The sequence below is a fragment of the Gallinula chloropus genome (genome assembly GCF_964237585.1).
Source record: "Gallinula chloropus genome assembly, chromosome: 1".
Lineage (NCBI taxonomy): Eukaryota > Metazoa > Chordata > Aves > Gruiformes > Rallidae > Gallinula > Gallinula chloropus.
In genome coordinates, this window is record NC_140085.1 from 186,255,585 (window position 1) to 186,273,724 (window position 18,140).

At 41.5% G+C, this 18,140-nt stretch overlaps 1 protein-coding gene across 1 annotated transcript; it reads right to left on the reverse strand.

Moving 5' to 3' along the window:
* Positions 1–3,871: 3,871 nt before the first annotated feature.
* On the reverse strand, positions 3,872–11,563 carry UFM1 (ubiquitin fold modifier 1). Its single transcript, XM_084275584.1, has 6 exons — positions 11,531–11,563; positions 11,391–11,447; positions 10,944–11,001; positions 8,335–8,374; positions 7,908–7,940; positions 3,872–5,118 (listed from the first exon to the last, which is right to left on the reverse strand). Coding segments are annotated over exons 1-6 (258 nt in total). The 5' UTR covers positions 11,533–11,563; the 3' UTR covers positions 3,872–5,050.
* Between the last annotated feature and the right edge of the window lie 6,577 nt (positions 11,564–18,140).

Consider the following 18,140-nt stretch of genomic DNA (forward strand, 5'->3'; position numbering starts at 1 on the left):
ACATGAAGATTACTTTCAAGGTCTCTAAATAGAGCTTGATTGCAGGACAAGTGATCTATTGTTCAAAATCAAAGAGTGATTTTCTCCATTAAAATAATGATAAGCCTCTAAGGTTGGTGACGTTTTTACACACACCATCTGGTATTTCACATTAGTGAAATATACTGTTCCCACTCACAGCCTCAGGATTTTCTTCCTATTAATAAACAGGAACAACTGCACCCGGTCCTTAATTAGTAGCTCCTTGTATGCATTCCAAGCCCATTAAAATCTGCTTTCCAGGAACGTTTAACCTCTTCAGGGAGATAAAGGAGACCCAGTTCTATACTCTGAAGACACACAGAATCATGAAGCACTAGACTCTTGTTTTCTTCCTCAGTACACGCAATTTCTTCTTTGTTGGTAGACAGAACTAAGTTTAACCTGACAAAGCTTTCTGTAAAGAACAAGAAGCCTTACACACACTCCCACCAAGGCTGTTGAATCTGCTGTAGAAAGGAAAAAAAATGTATTTGGCTAATTATAACACATTAAAAAGTAGGTTTGTTTTCATACAAATGAGATCTTGTAATTTTGATTTTGAACAAGTCCCTGGGATCTTTGTATCATATGGTATACAACAAGATCAATCAACAGTGAGTAGGTAGTACAAATGCTGTAAAATTTAATATTGAGAGGAGGGGGAAGTGCCTGTTGGGGAAGGTATTCCCAAAAGTTAATGTTAGCTCCTGCAGGCTAATGCCTCAGTGGCTTTTTCTAGACAGTAACCAGAGAAAGGCTCCTTCAGAGCGCAATTCAGAACTGAAGATTGATTTAGCTACTCTGAATCTCTCTGTGAAAGAACCTCACTTCCACTAACTTCATAAACAGCCTGCAGAAAGTAGCCCCAAAAAGAGCACACTAGCCTTTGTGACTGCTTCCCAGTGTTTAACTTCCATCAGTAGGAACAGTGGCTGAAATTCACTACCGAGATGGACCACTGGATATTCTGTATTTAAATCTGAACACCAGGTGTTGCACAGACTGAATTTTACTCAGTTGAAGCTTAGTGTAACTGCCAGTATCACCAAAAAACAGTCTTCCAGCACTACCAGGATGACTGCAGGATTTAGTTTTTCCCACTGGCCCACTAAAGTGCTCTGTTTGATGGCCACCTGCATGCTGCCATACAAAGTTCTGCTGTGCCCCCAGCACCTTCAGAATCCACCAACACTCCTCAGTTTTACAGGCATAGCTCCTTCCCTCACTCGACTGCTCACTGTAGCACTGGAGCGGCAGTGAGAGATGGGTTTTCACCATCAACCTAAACACAAGAAAAATTCTCAACTTTTGAAACCTGCTGTCAACAGTTTTTCTGGTTATAATTTAGTAGCAAAAAGAGAGGAAAATAGTCTTTTAATCTTAAACACAGAATAAAGTTGGATTTTGTGACTTGGGAACACAAGAAAGCAAGCCATTGCTACTGACAGAACCATTATCAGGGCAATTTTCTAACTCTTCCAGTTCTTCCATAATTCATTAGATCATTGTGCCTCACTGAAAAATTTCCATGATAACTTCAAATTCCATCAAATAATAGATTTGAGAAAAGTAAGACTTCTGTATTAGTGTATAAGCCAAAAGAATTATTACAGCTCTTTAAGTTTTGATGGGATATTTCACATTCTGTCAAAATCTCTCTTCACAGAGTTATCTTTCACAAACACAAATGAGCCATTCTTTTACAAATGTAAAATACAGGAAAAAAAGACCCTGTAAACTAACTTCAGCAAAGGCATGACAAACTTAATTACAAACAATGAAAGACTTTAATTTAATAAGTCAAGTTACAAGCAGAGCCAAAGACAATACAAACTCCAGGTAGAGTCAATTTCCAAAGTATGCCTTAAAGTATGGTCAGACAAACCAGAGTGTTCAGCACTTCTCACAATCTAATGACAACTCCCAAGCCCTAAGAAGTCTGGTTCTAAACTAAATTTTTTCCTACACAACTATGTTTGACGTTACATAGGTGTAACAGAAGTAACTTGCAAATGTCAAATCAACTTGTAGACCTCTGGTAAGTACCATCAAAACAAAGCCTCTCTTTATCAAACACAAAAATGATGTTCATATATTTAGAGTTCAAATGGAGACAAGGGTGTAACGAACACAGAAAGTAATACAAGGACCAGTTATTGTTCCAAATTAACAGATAATCTGCATGTTACGTATACTACTCGCAGTGCAGTATGTCAAATACTTTACACTACTTACTACCCAAGTAACAGTCTAAGAAGTATCGTCATTATCTGAAATTATTTTTACATAATTTCACATAGACATCAATGCATCTTAGTGTGGTGGTTTGACCCTGGCTGGAGGCCAGATGTCTACCAAAGTCGCTCTATCACTGCCCTTTTCAGCTGGACAGGGGAGAAAATATAGGGAGAAGCTTAGGAGTTGAGGTAAAGACAGGGAGAGATCATTCTGCAATCAGCATCACGGTCAAAACAGACTCAACACAGAAAAAACCCTCATCTAATTAATTACACTATACTACACGCACACACACACACACACAGAGTGAAACCAGAGTACGACACGAAGAAATAAAAGCAGATCTTAAAACACCTTTCCCCACCCCTCCTTTCTTTGTGGACTCAACTTTATTCACAATTTTTCTCACAGAATCACAAGGTTGAAAAACGCCTTTAAGATCATCAAGTCCAACCGTTTCTGTCCTAAGCTAAACCATATCCCTAAGTACCTGATCTACCCTTTTTTAACCACATCCAGGGATGGTGACTCAACCACCTCCCTGGGCAGCCTGTTCCAGAACCTGGATTTTTTTTTTTCCTAACATCTAATTTGAACCTGAGTCCCATGGGGCTACATCTCTTTACCAACTGCCCCAGAGTGGGTCACTTCTATGGGGTGCAGTCATAAAATCATAGAATCTCTCATGCCCAGACTGCTCCAGCCTGGTCCCCATAGTTATAAGTCCCCCGCAGCAAACCTGCTCTTGCATGGGCCCCTTCTCTCCACTGGCTGCAGGTCCTGCCAGGGGCTTGCTCCAACACAGGTCACAGCATCTTCCATGTCTCCATCCGCTCCAGTGTGGGGCCTCTTCATTGCCTGCAGGTGTGATCTCTGCTCCCCACCACCTTCCATGGACTGCAGGGGGACAACCTGCTCCACCATGGTTTTCTCCATGGGCTGCGGGGGAATCTCTCTCATCTGCAGCACTGCCTCCTCCCTCCCATCTTCACTGATGTTGGTGTGTGCACAGTATCTTAGACCTCACTCCCTTCTCTGGTGGCAAAAAGCTTCCACTTCTGTTTTTTTTCCTCTTAAATGTGACTCAGAGAGGTGCTATGACAGTCGCTGGTTGGCTTGGCCTTGGTCAGCATCGGGTCCGGCCTTAAGCCCAGCTTGGGGAAAGCTTCCAGTTGCTTCTTGCAGAAGCCACCCCTGCAGCCCCAATCCGCCACCAGAACCTTGCCACGAAAACCCACCACACTTAGTTCTGAAAGGCATGTAACCATGATGGCCTTTCAAAAACTATATTGCACCTTTAGATGCAGAGAAAAAAAGGGTTGTTATACTCCACTATCAGGTGTTTCTTCAGGTATTCAATCAAGAGGTTTGTGGACAAGTATTAGAAGCAATTAATTTGGTTCATCCTAATTATATTGTAGCATTAGATTAATAGTCACAATGCACTCTGCCCTTTAAGGGCATTGTTCTGTACAATTCTATATAGTAGGAATCCTTTGGCTTGAAAGGAATCTCAAAGGCTGTTGATTAGATGGCTAAAGGGCAGAGATTTTAATTACTGTCAAAATCTAATTAAGTGTATGAGAAAGGAACAAAGTTTGCAGTTTTTTCATATAAGTCTTTATTTTAATAAAGGAAAATCCAGAATTTTACAGTTCATCTTAGAGTTGGAAAATGTTTGTAGTCAAATCACTTCCAGAAGACCTTTTCCTCTGTATACTCAATTTACATGCACTTAGGATGGCATTTCATACTCCTGCACTGACATATCTGAACATTTCTCTGGAACATGATTATTGCACAGGACAGTTGTATTTGTGACAAAGTAGTTTACCAGTTCAAGAAAAGCAGCGATTTTTCTAATTAAAATACAAAACTGATAGTTTACTTGTGGCAATTTATAAACAAGAAGCAGCACATAATCTGAACACAAACATTTCAGTAAATTCTATTTCCCACATAACACGCAAACGCAATGCAACAAAAGACTTGTAGAAAGAACCAGTATTAGTTTACTGAAAAGGGAATGACCTATTTGACCAGTACTTACACATTCCCAAACCATACTGCTATCCTTCTCAGCTGATGGCACCTCATATGAGGAGATCAGATCTTACAAATTCTCTGAAACTGCACCTAACTTCACAAGACATGAAATGAAGTTTTAACATATAGAAACCTGTTTTCACGTGCATCTGAAATATATGCAGCAATTAAATCTTAAAATGACTTTGGAACATTTGGCAGTTATTTACTTATTTGAGTAATAACCCCCCATAATTTCCTTTCTATTTGAGATTAATACTTGAATCACGTGAAAACTGCTCCCCTAAAGATGGAAGTAGGTTTAGGAAAAAAATAAAGGGAAAAAAAAAGAAGACTAAAAGTTTTAGCATTCAGTAGGAACAATTTATTTGTAACAAAATCATAACACAGGTCCCCTTCCACAAAGTAGGCTCAACAGTATCCAGTATTTTAAATATCTTTTGACTGTGGTTGTGTGTTTACCCTTGTGGTGTCAGTGAAGTTCTCTACAGAAAAGTCCATCTTTCCTTCAGGAACGTAACACAGAATCAGCCCATTCTTCTCCCAGTCAAAGAAGAATCAGTGCATGAATTACTATATTTTAACAAGAAATGAAAAATTATCTTTGTTTAAAAAAAAATAATCCCAGGAAGTCATTTTTGCTAGCTTTAAAGAAGACCAATTCATTAGTTGCACTCTGGAGTTCCCAAATAAATAGACTTTTGCTGCATGGCAATGTCACTTATTCCAAAGCTTTCAGTAGATGTTATGAACTCCCAACTCGATCTCTGGGAATAATCCGTAGATCTGAACCATGCTTTAGAAACACATTTCCTAAACAAAAAACCAAAACAGAATGTGTTAACAAAAAACAAATAAAATATTATTTAAACAAGCATACACACTTAAATGAAAATGTTAGGTCAGTGTTTAACATCTTTGTAGTAACTCCTTTAACATACCAGAAATACACTTTTTTTTTATGCTTCCATGGAATTTCATCTTATCCCACTTACTCCAAAGAGGTGTTACTTTTAAATAAAAATACAAGAGCCAAACTAATCTAATAAGACTTGCAAGCTATTGCCTTTGAAACCTTGCAGTCCCAAACTTGAATACCCGATTTCACTTATGCACCATAATAATTTCAGGACTGGGAAAGGAAGTTTTACTTCTCCATAATTATTTTTTTATCTTCAGGTCATTCATGCATGTATGAATTTTTAATTCATTCCTTGCTTGAGTACGTACCTGCTTCTAACTTCAGAACCCCCACTGTACTTTTCATCAGGCTGCCCATATATCCAAGCATCAGTTGCATTTTAGCATTACTGCAGAGTCTTAACCATGACAGTCTTTTCAAGAGGACACAGCATGAAAATTAGAAGTTTTTTAACACTTAGATGTCGAGATAATTTTCTGCATATATTTGGGATTTTAGTTTGGGTTGTTATTCTACTAAATGTAACACTTGAAAACGAAGCCACATTAAAAGTGATGCTGTATTACTATACTGAACGTTTTTATTTAGCTGTATACAGCTATTGCATGGAACAACTGCATGTGCAATTCTACCATATTAGGTTTTAATAGTATCTAGCTATAGTTTTTGGTCTTTGTGTTGACTTGTAAAACCAGAATAACTGTATTTCTCAAGTACCCCATTTTCATGGATGCAGAATGCTCTCATAAACAAGATGAAGACAGTTAACATTTGTTCAAGCTAGTAGCATACTGGAACAAAAGTACCCTTTTTCCAACTTCAACTTTCTGGCACATGGATCGGGATTGAAACCACTCTACTTATTCAGCATAATGAGCATTAGAAAATCAGTTCAAAAGAATAACATTAGCAGATGTTCTGTTTTTAGAGACCTGCCAAGACCACATACTGAAGAGATCTACATGATCCACTGAACACAAACCTGTTCCACAAGCAAAGCAGAGAGCTAAGGTTACCTGGACAAAAAGTACCCATATTGTAACGGCCATCAGGAAGTATTTTAACCTTAGAACAGGCCACGGCCGCATCTCATGCAGCGAGCAGCTCACCTCATGTCTCAGTCTATTTCCATCATTAAAATGACAGTGGGTATTAAAAGTTATGGCACATTATTCCCTGAACTATCAAGGATTTAAAATTGAAATCAATACAGGAATTAAGTGCTAAAGCCCAGCCTTTTCAGCTTTCATTTCCCCTGCTCTGTGGAATTGTACAGGGACAATCAGAAAAGTCAGACTCGAGTACTTTTATTAAGAAAGTTGGGAACATAGTACAGCACAAAAGCACTGAAATCCCCAAGGATTACCAAGATTTTATTCCTAGATCATCTTATTTTGGGAAGTTTTTAAAGACTAAATTAACTGTTCAGTTCACAGGATCTATAAAATAGATATATATATATATATATATAAAAAGCTATGTTTTACCCTACAAAGTTTCTGATATACCAATAAGGCTGAACATAGAGTTATAACAAAGTTATATATAATAGAAACACATAGAATGGGTTGGGTTGGAATAGACCTCAAAGATTATCTAGTTCCACCCCCCTGCCATGGGCTGAGACACCCTCCACTAGACCAGGTTGCCCCATCCAACTTGGCCCTAAACACTGCCAGGGAGGGGGCATCCACCACTTCCCTGGGCAACCTGTTCCAGTGTCTCACCATCCTCGTAGTGAAGAACATCTCCCTAATTTCCAATCTAAATCTACCCCCTTCCAATTTAAAACCATCTTCCCTCATCCTTACTACATGCCCATCTAAAAAATCCCTCCCCATCTTTCTTGTAGGTCCCCTTCAGGTACTGGAAGGCTGCTAGAAGATCTCCCCAGAGCCTTCTCTTCTCCAGGCAGAACAACCCCAACTCTCTCAGCATGTCTTCATAGGAGAGGTGCTCCAGCCCCTTCATCATCTTTGTGGCCCTTCTCTGGACCCGTTCCAACAATTCCATGTTCTTCTTATGTTGGGCACCCCAGAGCTGGACACAGTACTCGAGGTGGGGGGTCTCATGAGAGCAGAGTAGAGGGGCAGAAACATCTCCCTTGACCTGCTGGCCACGCTCCTTTGTTTTCAGGAGGTGACAGGGAACAGCTTCACACTTTTCCTGTGACAGATAAACTCTTGTCTTATAGCAAGCCTCCATAGCTGGTATCACAGATTTCTCACCTGGAATCCCTTGGTGAGAACAAGAGGGGTATAGGCAAGAAGATCCTCTCTTCTTGAAAGTAAGCTTTCCAAAGCACCTAGAGTTCCTGCTCTAAAACTGAGTATTATTTATAAACATAACTCATGACAAGTGCCACTAAAATAACAAGTATGACTGAAGTAGATATAGTGGGGAAAAAATATAGCTATTACTTGCTGTTTCAGTATTGTTTTTCTAAACTGCACACTAAATAGCTAATCTCTGAAGATCAAAAGTGCCTCAGCTTTTCCACAGATCTAAATTAAAAAAAAAGATGCTGAACAGTTCTGTGGATTTAACCTTTTACACACTACATTGTAGCTTCCAACTACAGCATAATGTTTCTCCCATTGAGGAAATCAAAACTTAAAATATAAATCAAGCCTGAGTGCTATGCTTTTCTTAGTATGGGGCTTCATAAATAGTAACTTACCTGCTGTCTGTGCAGGGTTTATTCCTATACCATCTAGGAAAAAAAAAGAGAGGGTAAGATGAAACAGACATATTACAATTTACCACACCAAACTTACAGCTTTAAAAATATATCAACCAGATACAATTATTACATCAGGTCTTTGTGTAGGTATTTCCTACAACCAAATACAGTCATATGACAGGAGCTAAAAGAAACCTTTGGCACAGAAAACCCAAGATATAAATTTTGACCAAACCAAATTAATTAGTGATTTAATAGTTTCATCCCATGCATAAGCAATTTTAATAATATTGCAATATCATTTCATTCAATTTGCAGTGTGTAGAGGTCATGAAAGAAAAGATACTTTTTCTTTTATCAGTTCCCCTTCACTGAAACCACAATAGAAAATCCTACTGAAAATACATACAAACTATATTCTTACCATTTGTTATAATGGCACTTGTTGCTGCAGGAACTTTGAACTGAAGGAAAAAAAAGAGCAGGAGAAATAACAAAAGTTAAAGCAGAAAATATGTGGGGAATATTCAAAGCCATTATGATTTTAGCTGGTTCAGGTACAAAAAAAAAAAAACTGTGAGGAAAGATTCCCTTGAGACTTACAGCTACAGTAAAATAAAGGCTTGATGTCAGAATTTGATCAGACACATCAATACAGAATGAAATTTGCAGTATTAAACAATTAATTAAATCCAATTACTATTACTCATTGAGTAAAATATAGAAGTGCAGCATCCACAAAGTTAAAAAGATGTAGCTCTTATACTAAATTATGGAATCCCTAAAAGAAGCATACCTGCTACATCTAACAGGAGTTAAACCAGAATTAGCTTGAGGTAATGTTGGTTAATTGTAACCAACTTCCTAGCCTTATCCTTGGCTCTACTGGGACCTCACCAATTGCAGTGCTCCAGGAGAACAGTTCACTCTAGGATTTGCTTACAAAAGGAAGCAGTGACAGCACTGTATCAGATCTGGCTCTCTTCTCACATTTCTGACATCAACCTAAGGAGGCCCTGTACCCTCCATCAGCACTGTGTCTCTCCATGAGTGTAACTGGCTGTTATTGTTCTCCTTTCATGGTGATTTTGTCAGTAAACTGTCCTTAACTCAACCCATGGAGGCTCTGTCTACTTTTTCTCTAGGTGCTCAGTCACTGTTTGGGGCTGAACCACCACAACAGGTCACTTCAGCCATGGCCTTTCAATAGCATTCTCATTGCTCAGCTTCAGATTTCTGGCTTTGATTTGCAGAAATACAATGCATTAATGGCAACAGATAAAGCTCACAAACCATGTTTGAATACAGTACTTAATACACTGAAAAACTGGCTCTTTTCATCTCCAGAGATAGAAATTTGCAGATTTTTTTTGTTTACTTATTCTTTCTTAGCTTTTTATCCATAGTAGTTAACTCATGTCACCTCTGCACCCTGCAGGGTGACAGACAACAGCAATTTCTGCAAAAGCTAAGATAGATACCAGTGTTCTTGTTGAAAGGCCATGAGGAAAGTAACATTTTATGTTCAGAGCAAGACTTTAATAATGAAGTTGATAAACTAGAGGCTACAGTGAGAATTAAAAAAATATGCCATCCCCTAATAGCTACTAATAATAATACCTATGTGCTGGGAAAATGAGCTTTCATTCTTGAGTTCACTAAGGAAATCTTGACTTAGCAGTCTAAGGACAAATCACTTAATAGGTTTGGGTTTTGTGGGAGTTTTGTTTGTGGTTTTTTTACATAATAGGAGACCGTGAATTTGTATGGCTCGAATAAAGGGATTAATGTCAATCACATTAAGTCTTCTCTCCTTGAAAGAGTCCATCTCCAAATAAAAAAAAGGAATAAAACATAAACAAACACACCCTGAACAAGCAGGAAATAAAATAACTTAATAGTTTAACATTTTCAACAAGCAGGTTTCCCCTATAACTGATAGGGTGAATCTTTCATCCAAAATCATCTGGAGAAAAAAAAGCCCCAACAAGCCTAAGCTCCACAATTTTAAATGTCTCTTCTCTGTCTCTTCTGATACACAGCAGTGCATGAAAGGGATGGATCACTCATAGGAAGATGGACATCTGTACTCCTTTTGTACCATTTTGTTTTTCAGGAGAACCTACTTGGTCCAGATACACTAGGTGCATATGAGAACCAGTCAGTGAAACACTTGTAAAGATTCTCTTATTACTTAGTTTTGTATTGTGTTAGGAGTAGAAGCATAAGCATGTTTCCTATGCTGAAAACAGACAAGCTTCTGTGATACAAAGACAAATGAATACTCAAGCAGCAAAGTTCTGTATTCAGTAGATAACCCCTGACTTGCTTTGAAATCAAATTGGGTAACATCCAGCCCAAAACTTACTCACTTTAAAGAAAGATTATTTGCTTTAAAAAAACCCCAACTTATAAACTGATAGCTGAGGCTGCCAGACAACCTAATTTCTTCAATGCTAGAAAACTGAATCATAGAATATCTTGAGTTGGAATGGACCCATAAGGATCATCAAGTCCAACTCCTGGCTCCACACAGGATGAGCGAAGTCAGAGCATGAGACTGAGGGCATCGTCCAGATGCTTCCTGAATGCAGGCAAGCTCGGTGCTGTGACTGCATCCCTGGGGAGCCTGTTCCAGTGCCTGATCACTCTCTTCCTAATATCCAACCTAAACCTCCCCTGTTGTAGCTTCATGCTGTTCCCTCTGGTTCTATCACTGGTCTCCAAAGAGAGGAGATTGGCACCTGCCTCTTTGCTCCCCCTCATTAGGAAGCCATAGACTGTGATGAGGTCTCCCTCATCCTGCTTCTCCAGGCTGAACAAACGAAGGGAATTCAGCCTCTCATAAGACTTTCCCCCCTGATTCTTCACCACCCTTAAAGTTTTGGCAGGCCCTCACTGACATCAGCAAAGCTTGTGTACCCATATATCCAAGAAAAGCATTCTTTGTGCTTAAGTAACCACTGTATTTTACAATTAAACTCCAACTTTCAGGAATGTTCAGAAACACAACATCTGTCCTCTTCTACTTACTTCTTCTGCAGCAAACTTCAAGACAGCTGTGAAGGGTGTACTTTCAGGCACACTTAACCTGCAATTACAATGTAAGTAAACACATGACACCCAAGACAAACTGAAAAGCCATTTTATTTACTGTTTAGCTACTAACTTAAACCTCAATCTTACCAATGTCAATACCCTCGCCAAAGAGGTACCACTTGGTCCTGACCAAAGCCTAAATGGACACACACGGGAGCAGAGCGAAGCAGCAAAGCCCTGACAGGTGAGTTACCATCAGAGTCCCGCCTTCCCCCTTACACAGAGGGAGAAACCTGCCTCTTCCACTCGTGCGAAAGCCGGGTCAGGATGACCCTTAAAGGTGCGTGTCTGTGCTGCCAGCGGTTCTCGCGGCCTCCTCAGGCCACGCAGCGACACCGCGACGCCCGCCCGGCCCTGGCCCCGGCCCGCCGCAGCACTCACACTTTGTAGGGCAGCCGCGGGTCCGAGGTGAGCGTCACTTTAAAGGTGACCTTAGACCTGGGGAGAGGGAGCAGAAGACACCGGGTTAGGGCTGGGCGGGAAGGGGGGAGCAGCGGGGGGCCGCGGAGCCGCTCACTCACATGATGCTCCCGAGCGCCGCCGCACACCGACACGTCAACTGCCGACCGGCGCCCAAGGGGGCCTTCTCCGTCCCTTCCGCCTCCGGAGCTGCCCGCGACGCGCCTGAACTCAGAGGAAAATTAAACATGGCCCGCCGACCGCAACAGGGGAGGGAGTGGGAACGTTCTGTCTTAGTCCCCGACTACATTGGGGAAGAAAGAGGGTGAGGGATAAACGAGGCGCATCGGGGAATAGTGGCAGGGCTTTCTAGTGAGGCTTTGATCATAGCTGTCCCGCGACCGAGGTAGGACCCCAGTCCTGGGACCCCGGGTTTCCGTGGGCATCGTGTGGTGACGTCCGCGCGGCTCCAGAGGGGAAGTGGAGGCGCTGGGGCCGGGCTGGGACCTGGGCGGCGTCCTCCGGGCCGGGCACGGCTGAGGGGCTGGGAGCTGGGCGGCGTCCTCCGGGCCGGGCACGGCTGAGGGGCTGGGCAGGCGGCGTCCTCCGGGCCGGGCACGGCTGAGGGGCTGGGCAGGCGGCGTCCTCCGGGCCGCGCACGGCTCTGGACACGACTGAGAGGCGTGACAGGCGGCATCCTGCGCGCCTTGCACCTGGTTGAGGGCTGGGGAGGGGGTGTCGGAGGTGTGGGCCTGCTAAACCTTCTGAACTGATGCTAACAGGGGTCTGTTGGGATTAAGTGTGTGTGCTTATGTGTGACTGCCGGGCTCTGTGTCTGTATGTATATATATGTATAGCTTTATACATATAAAGTGAATTACACACAAGTGAATGTGTGCAATGCGAGACCGGTGCTGGTTCATTGTTGGGTTTGGTTACCTGAGGTTTCGACTCTATGTGTGGGTCTCAAACCAGAACGTTCCACAGGTGCTTGTTTTGCAGGGGAAGATGGATGCAATTATGCACAGATTGCCACCTTAAGAGTCAGAATAGCTTGCAGCTTACAGTTGTGTTCATCTGTGACTTTTGCAGAGCTAGTTTCTTTTAAAGGCTAAATAAGGTTACATGGCATCGCAAAATAATTCTCTTCTTCATGCTTGTTCATGTGTTAATTCAGATGATGACCAAGTATTAAAGTCATTACTGTTGTAGGAAATGTTTTGCCAGACTGCTTTCGTCCTTTCTTGCGTGTCTGCTGTCTGCAGGAAGGTCTGCTTTCACCAGCAGGTACTTGTTCTCACACCCTCCTTCCTAGACTGGTCATGGCAAAGCACTTTGTTATGTTCACTTTAGTTGGAGATTGACTCAGGTTAACATAGAAGAAGCAGAAAGGCATTTGACACATTTGAGTCACTAACTTTTTACCTGGCGAAGAGCCCAGCCATAAAACTCAGCTTTTCACTCTTGTATTGCTTTTATTTCAACGTAGACAAAGCTGGGAGGACAAAAAGAAAGAGATAAAAATAATTAGCAACTTGTACAATGGCATTAATATTTCCCTGTATCTCCTGCATTTACCATAATGTTTCTGTGTCTGTCTTTCACAATTGTATCCTGTTGGTGGCTCATGCTAATTTTGTAATCCATTAGTGATCTCATGGCTTTTTCTTCCTCTGCTTCTAAGAGACCATGCCTTAAGTTAGCAACAATGAACAGTCTATCTCTGAGCACATAACCTTGCATTTTGTGCAGCTAAATGTCATTCCATATTCTTAACCTTGTCAAAATTGGTGATTTTTGTATGTCTTACACAAGATTCATTCAGCCTTTCCTCATAGGAGAGATGGTTCAGGCCCTTAATCATCTTTGTAGCCCTCCACTGGACTTTTACTATCATGAAAAAAAAAAAGCATATTGAAAGCTAGCAGGGGTTATTTATATTTTTTCTGAGAATTTATAATGAATAAAGGAAGGAAAATGTACATATTTTTTCATTAATGCATTGCTGTTTGCTGTGCCAAGGTCATTAATGTAGCTGTGAAATAAAAAGACTGATCTGTCTAGAACTTCATTTATTGTCTTTTGCTCTATGCACTCTCCCCTCTGAGGAAATTAGTGCACCCAAATCTTCATGCTGTTGAAGCTGGATTGCTTTTATTACTCATATTTACTTGGTTAAATCTGGTTTGAGCATATGTGTGCTATGATGCTGAGAGCAGCGTAAATTGAGGCCTGGGTAGTCCTGTGTTCTGGACATGTGGTCTTGTCCTTTGCCAGGCAGAGGAACAAACACTTACTATCAGCTAGAGAATCAGTTCATGGAACTGATTTGGCAAAACCTCAAATTTTCCTTTTACATAGTTTTCGCCTTCCAGCTTCCTGAACCAGCAACTAAGAAGGACGTGAGGAAGCACAACTGGTTGGCAGTGATACTGCACCTTAAATGGTTTTGGTTACTATATCATGAGCAGGCTTCTAGAGTGTGATGGTATCCTGATTTGATGCTAATGTCCGGATCTTTTGAGTGCAGATTCAGCAGTCCAAGGGATTTCATAAAAATAAGACCTCCTCAGTTCACAGATTCACAGAATTGTAGGGGCTGGAAGGGACCTTCACAGAGTGAGTCCAACCCCCCTGCCAAAGGTTCCCTAGGACAGTTCACCCAGGGAGGCATCCCGACCGGTCTTGAATACCTCCAGAGGAGACACCACAGCCCCCCTGGGCAGCCTGTCTCAGGGCTCCCTCACCCTCACTGTGTAGAAGTTCTTCCCCAGATTGGTGTGGAACTCCCTGTGCTGCAGCTTGAAGCCATCGCCTTTTGTCCTGTCCCCACAGACCACTGAGAAGAGGCTGGCCATGTCCCCCTGTGTCTCACACTTAGGATATTTATAAACATTAATCAGATCCCCTCTCAATCGTCTTTTCTCCAGGCTGAGCAGCCCCAGTTCATTCAGCCTTTCCTCACAGGAGAGATGCTCCAAGGCTTTAATCATCTTTGTAGCCCTCCACTGGACTTTTACTATGCTGGAAAAAAAAAAAAAAAGCATATTGAAAGCTAGCAGGGGTTATTTTGGGTTTTTTTTTGTTGTTGTTGTTTGGGTTTTGTTTTTTTTTTCTGAGAATTTATAGTGAATAAAGAAAGGACAATGAGCATATTTTTGCTCTTTCAGCTGGGAGTACAAGTGGGACTTGGTGTCCTGTCTGCAAAAAAGCCAGGGATGGATTAGAGGTGACTGTATCTCACTATAATGGGTTTGTACACAACAGTGTTCTTCTCAACTCCAGAAAAAAAGGCTCCATTCCCAATGACGTCTGCCTGCCTTTCTCCATGAGTGGAACTAGAGAAAAAAACCTGGAGTTGTTTATTCACTTGGTTTTCCCCTACAACTCTTACCCGTGCATGAATATGTTGTATGATGCTGGTGAGACATAGTTGGGGCTTTTCTAGCTGTGTAAGTGCAAAATGGGAGGATTTCAGCAATTAAAACAATTGGGATCTGACAATTTCTAAACACATTAGTACAACAGAAAGCTTTAAAGTCAGGAAAATGTAAAAAAAACCAAACAAACCCCAAACCAATCCAAGCATCAGAAATAATGAAAAGATACGTGACTGAGGTGAATCAAAATGTCTCTGACAGTACTTCAGGGAAATTCCTCTAGCTGTAAATAACATTACAAGAAAGAACAGTCCAGCAGCGTGTAGGTGCCAGTTGTCCCAGGTGCCTGTATTATCTATGTTGCCACCTGACTGGACTGAGTTTAATTGTGTGAGAGGGGAAATAAACAGAACAGCAAGAAGTGAAGTTTAAGACATACAAAACCCCCCACCTTACCAGGATTCACTGGTCAATATTTAGCTGCCTGAGTGAGATGATCACTTTTCATAACAAGGGTCAAACTGTTGTAGAAAGTGCAGCTGTTTCTTGAAGCTGGATGTGACATGTAAAAATACACTGGGGCAGGGAGGGAGGTGTTTGGGTCTCAGGTAGTTACATCCTAGATGGAGGCATTTCCTCACTTATAATCGGAATAAAATTTCCTAATAAACATTTTCTGAGTTGCCATAATTAATTACTGTAATTTTATTTATTTGCAACATGAGGAAGAAAGCTATCTGACAGTGTTTTCTACTTGCTTACAAAAGAGTAAAGGGCACTGTAGAGTAAATATGCTAGAGAACTGTGTCTAAAGCAATGCTATTTAGCTTGATTTTTCTTCCTTGTCTCCTGTTGTTCCTTAGTGCTGTCTGTTAGATAGGATACATTGATAAGCATTCAATTCGAGCAGCCCTGCCATACAGAATTCTGTACTTACAGAACATAAGGATTTCTCCTTTGCTGCTAAAGCACACGGTGTGACACAATTTTTTGTAACCTTCATATGTGTTTCTAACATTCATGAGTGCATGGGCTGTTTGAAAAACACCAATTTGGAGCCCTCAACACAAGAAGGACATGGACCTGTTGGATCACGTCCAGAAGAAGGCTGCAAAAATGACCAAATGGCTGGAGCCCCTCTCCTATAAAGACAGGCTGAGGAGAGTTGGGCTTGTTCAGCTTGGAGAAGAGAAGGCTCTGGGTGGGACCTTGTAGCAGCCTTCCAGTACCTGAAAGGTGCCTGTAAGAAACCTGGGGACAAACTGTTCACATGTAGCAGTAGGATGGGGGGTAATGGTTTTAAACTCAAAAAGGGGAGATTTAGGTTGGATATTAGGAAAAAGTTCTTCAATATGAGGGTGTTAGATCACTGAAACAAGTTGCCCAGAGAGGTGGCGGAGACCCTATCCCTGGAGAAATTCAAGGTCAGGCCTTATGGGTCTCTGAGCAACCTGATCTAGTGAAGATCTCCCTACCTACTGCAGGGCGGTTGGAATAGAGGACCTTTATAGGTCCCTTACAAATTCTATGATTCTTTGATTCTGTAATTTTTATGCTACCAAACAGTTGGCCATATGGAGGAAGGTGACTACACAAGCACGTGGACTAAGAACTCTAAGGAAGTATCAAATCTGAAATTTTAAGAAATGCAGTAAAATATCTCCCACCTGCAAAACATGCTGGTAGCCTGGCAGTTTGGGATAGATGAAGTTACATTTAACTTCCAAGAATCTTTGCTGAAAAAACACTGAAGCTTTTTAGCAGGTACCCAAAAAATTAAATCTTGGCACTTGGCAAGCTTTTCCTCTAAGCTTCTAAACAGTGAATTAAACAAGAGAGCATTGCCAATGAATTTGTCACAGGAGGGAGAGAGGGAGGCAAAGGAAACACAGTGTTCCTCTGACCAAACGCTCCCATACGGAGCACCTGGACAACAGTTCAGTTCCTTCTGCTCTTAGTGGGGCTGTGGTTTCACCAGATGGATTGAGCAGTGCTAACCACCATGAAAAAGGAGAGGTCCTGTTTTTAACCCCAGTTTCTGTCTCAATCTCTGTTCCTGGCCTCCTACCTGCCTGCTGTCCATGCTGTGGCTTTGTTGCTTGGTGGATCCACCTCTGAGTCAGTTCAAATCAGCAGAAGATAAGCATGTTTCCCTGCTGGCACAGAGTATTGAGTCAGCTCAGGGCAAGTTCTGAGCAGACACAGCAGAGGAGGAGGTGGCAACAAGATCTTCCTCATTTGTCAGTAGGGAAGCACGATTTGAGGCTTCCTCTTGATACCATTCCCTATAGTCAGAGGGCTAGGGTCATCTAGTGGGTTCCTTCCCTTAACTCTTCTTTGGCTTGGGGTGGTGATGTATCTGCTGTCTCCCCCTGAGCCAGGTCAAGTTATTTAGTGGTAACCCTATGACTCTTCCCAGTGGGTAGAGGCAGCTCTTCAGCTGCAGAGTCCTGCTATGTCAGCAGGAGGCAGTGGCCTTTCTCAGGCAAGCTTTGTCTTTGCTTGCTCTGATGCGATCTTTCTGTAGGAAATGCATCATGTCTGGGTTGTTTTTGTTGCAGGACCTGAAATTCAGACCTCGTGTGCCTGCCTTTGCCAAAGTTTCTGAATTCCAAGGCTAGAGGGTGCTGCATTAGGCTAGGCTGACTGCTCAGGCTGAGCACATCAGCTGCAGTTGGGTTGCCCTGATTTTCTACCCCCCAACTATTACAAACTGTATATTTTCTCATTTGTTTAAAACCAGAATTAGTGATGTAACATTCAACATAAATTTAGCCTGTTTAAACAAGCTGGTTAGTACTGACCCATGAAAAAACTTACATCTCCTTTAGACTGTTTCCAGCTTTGTGATCCTGCAGCCCAAGTGAGACAAAACCAGTTTTCTACTGTGTCACTGGGCTTCTCCCAAAAATGTAGGCGTATGTAAGATTTTGAGAAAGCATTGTTACGCCAAAGGTAGATGATGATTATATGGATTTAGGAATGCAATGCAAAGTTAATCATCAGCCAAGTTAACACACCTTCATAATATTCCTCCAACAAAATAATAATTAAAAACCTATTTCAGTTCTCTTGTGTCAGTAAAATTTTACAAAAATAATGTCAAAACTAGAAGATTGCACACAAATGTCCTATTAGTCATGTAGAAATTCCTGCTAGAATTCAGAAGTTTTATTATATGTGTGCATTAGATAGTGCAGATAACTCTGTAGCAAACCAAGGATGAGTCTGAAGCTCCAGCACTGAAGCTCCAGCACTGGATGTATTTGTCAGCTGCAGATAACATTCCTTTTTTTATATGTGAAGTCTTGGTGGCTTGGTAGGGGCTTTTCTTCAATGGCTTTGAAAAACT

Excerpts from the sequence above, each read along its gene's own strand:
- UFM1 (XM_084275584.1), bottom strand. Across the intron at positions 11,002-11,390 it reads CCGCGGCTGCCCTACAAAGT|GTTAAGTGTGCCTGAAAGTA; the intron begins GTGAGTGCTGCG and ends TTGTAATTGCAG. Across the intron at positions 8,375-10,943 it reads TGAAGTTTGCTGCAGAAGAA|TTCAAAGTTCCTGCAGCAAC; the intron begins GTAAGTAGAAGA and ends TTTTTCCTTCAG.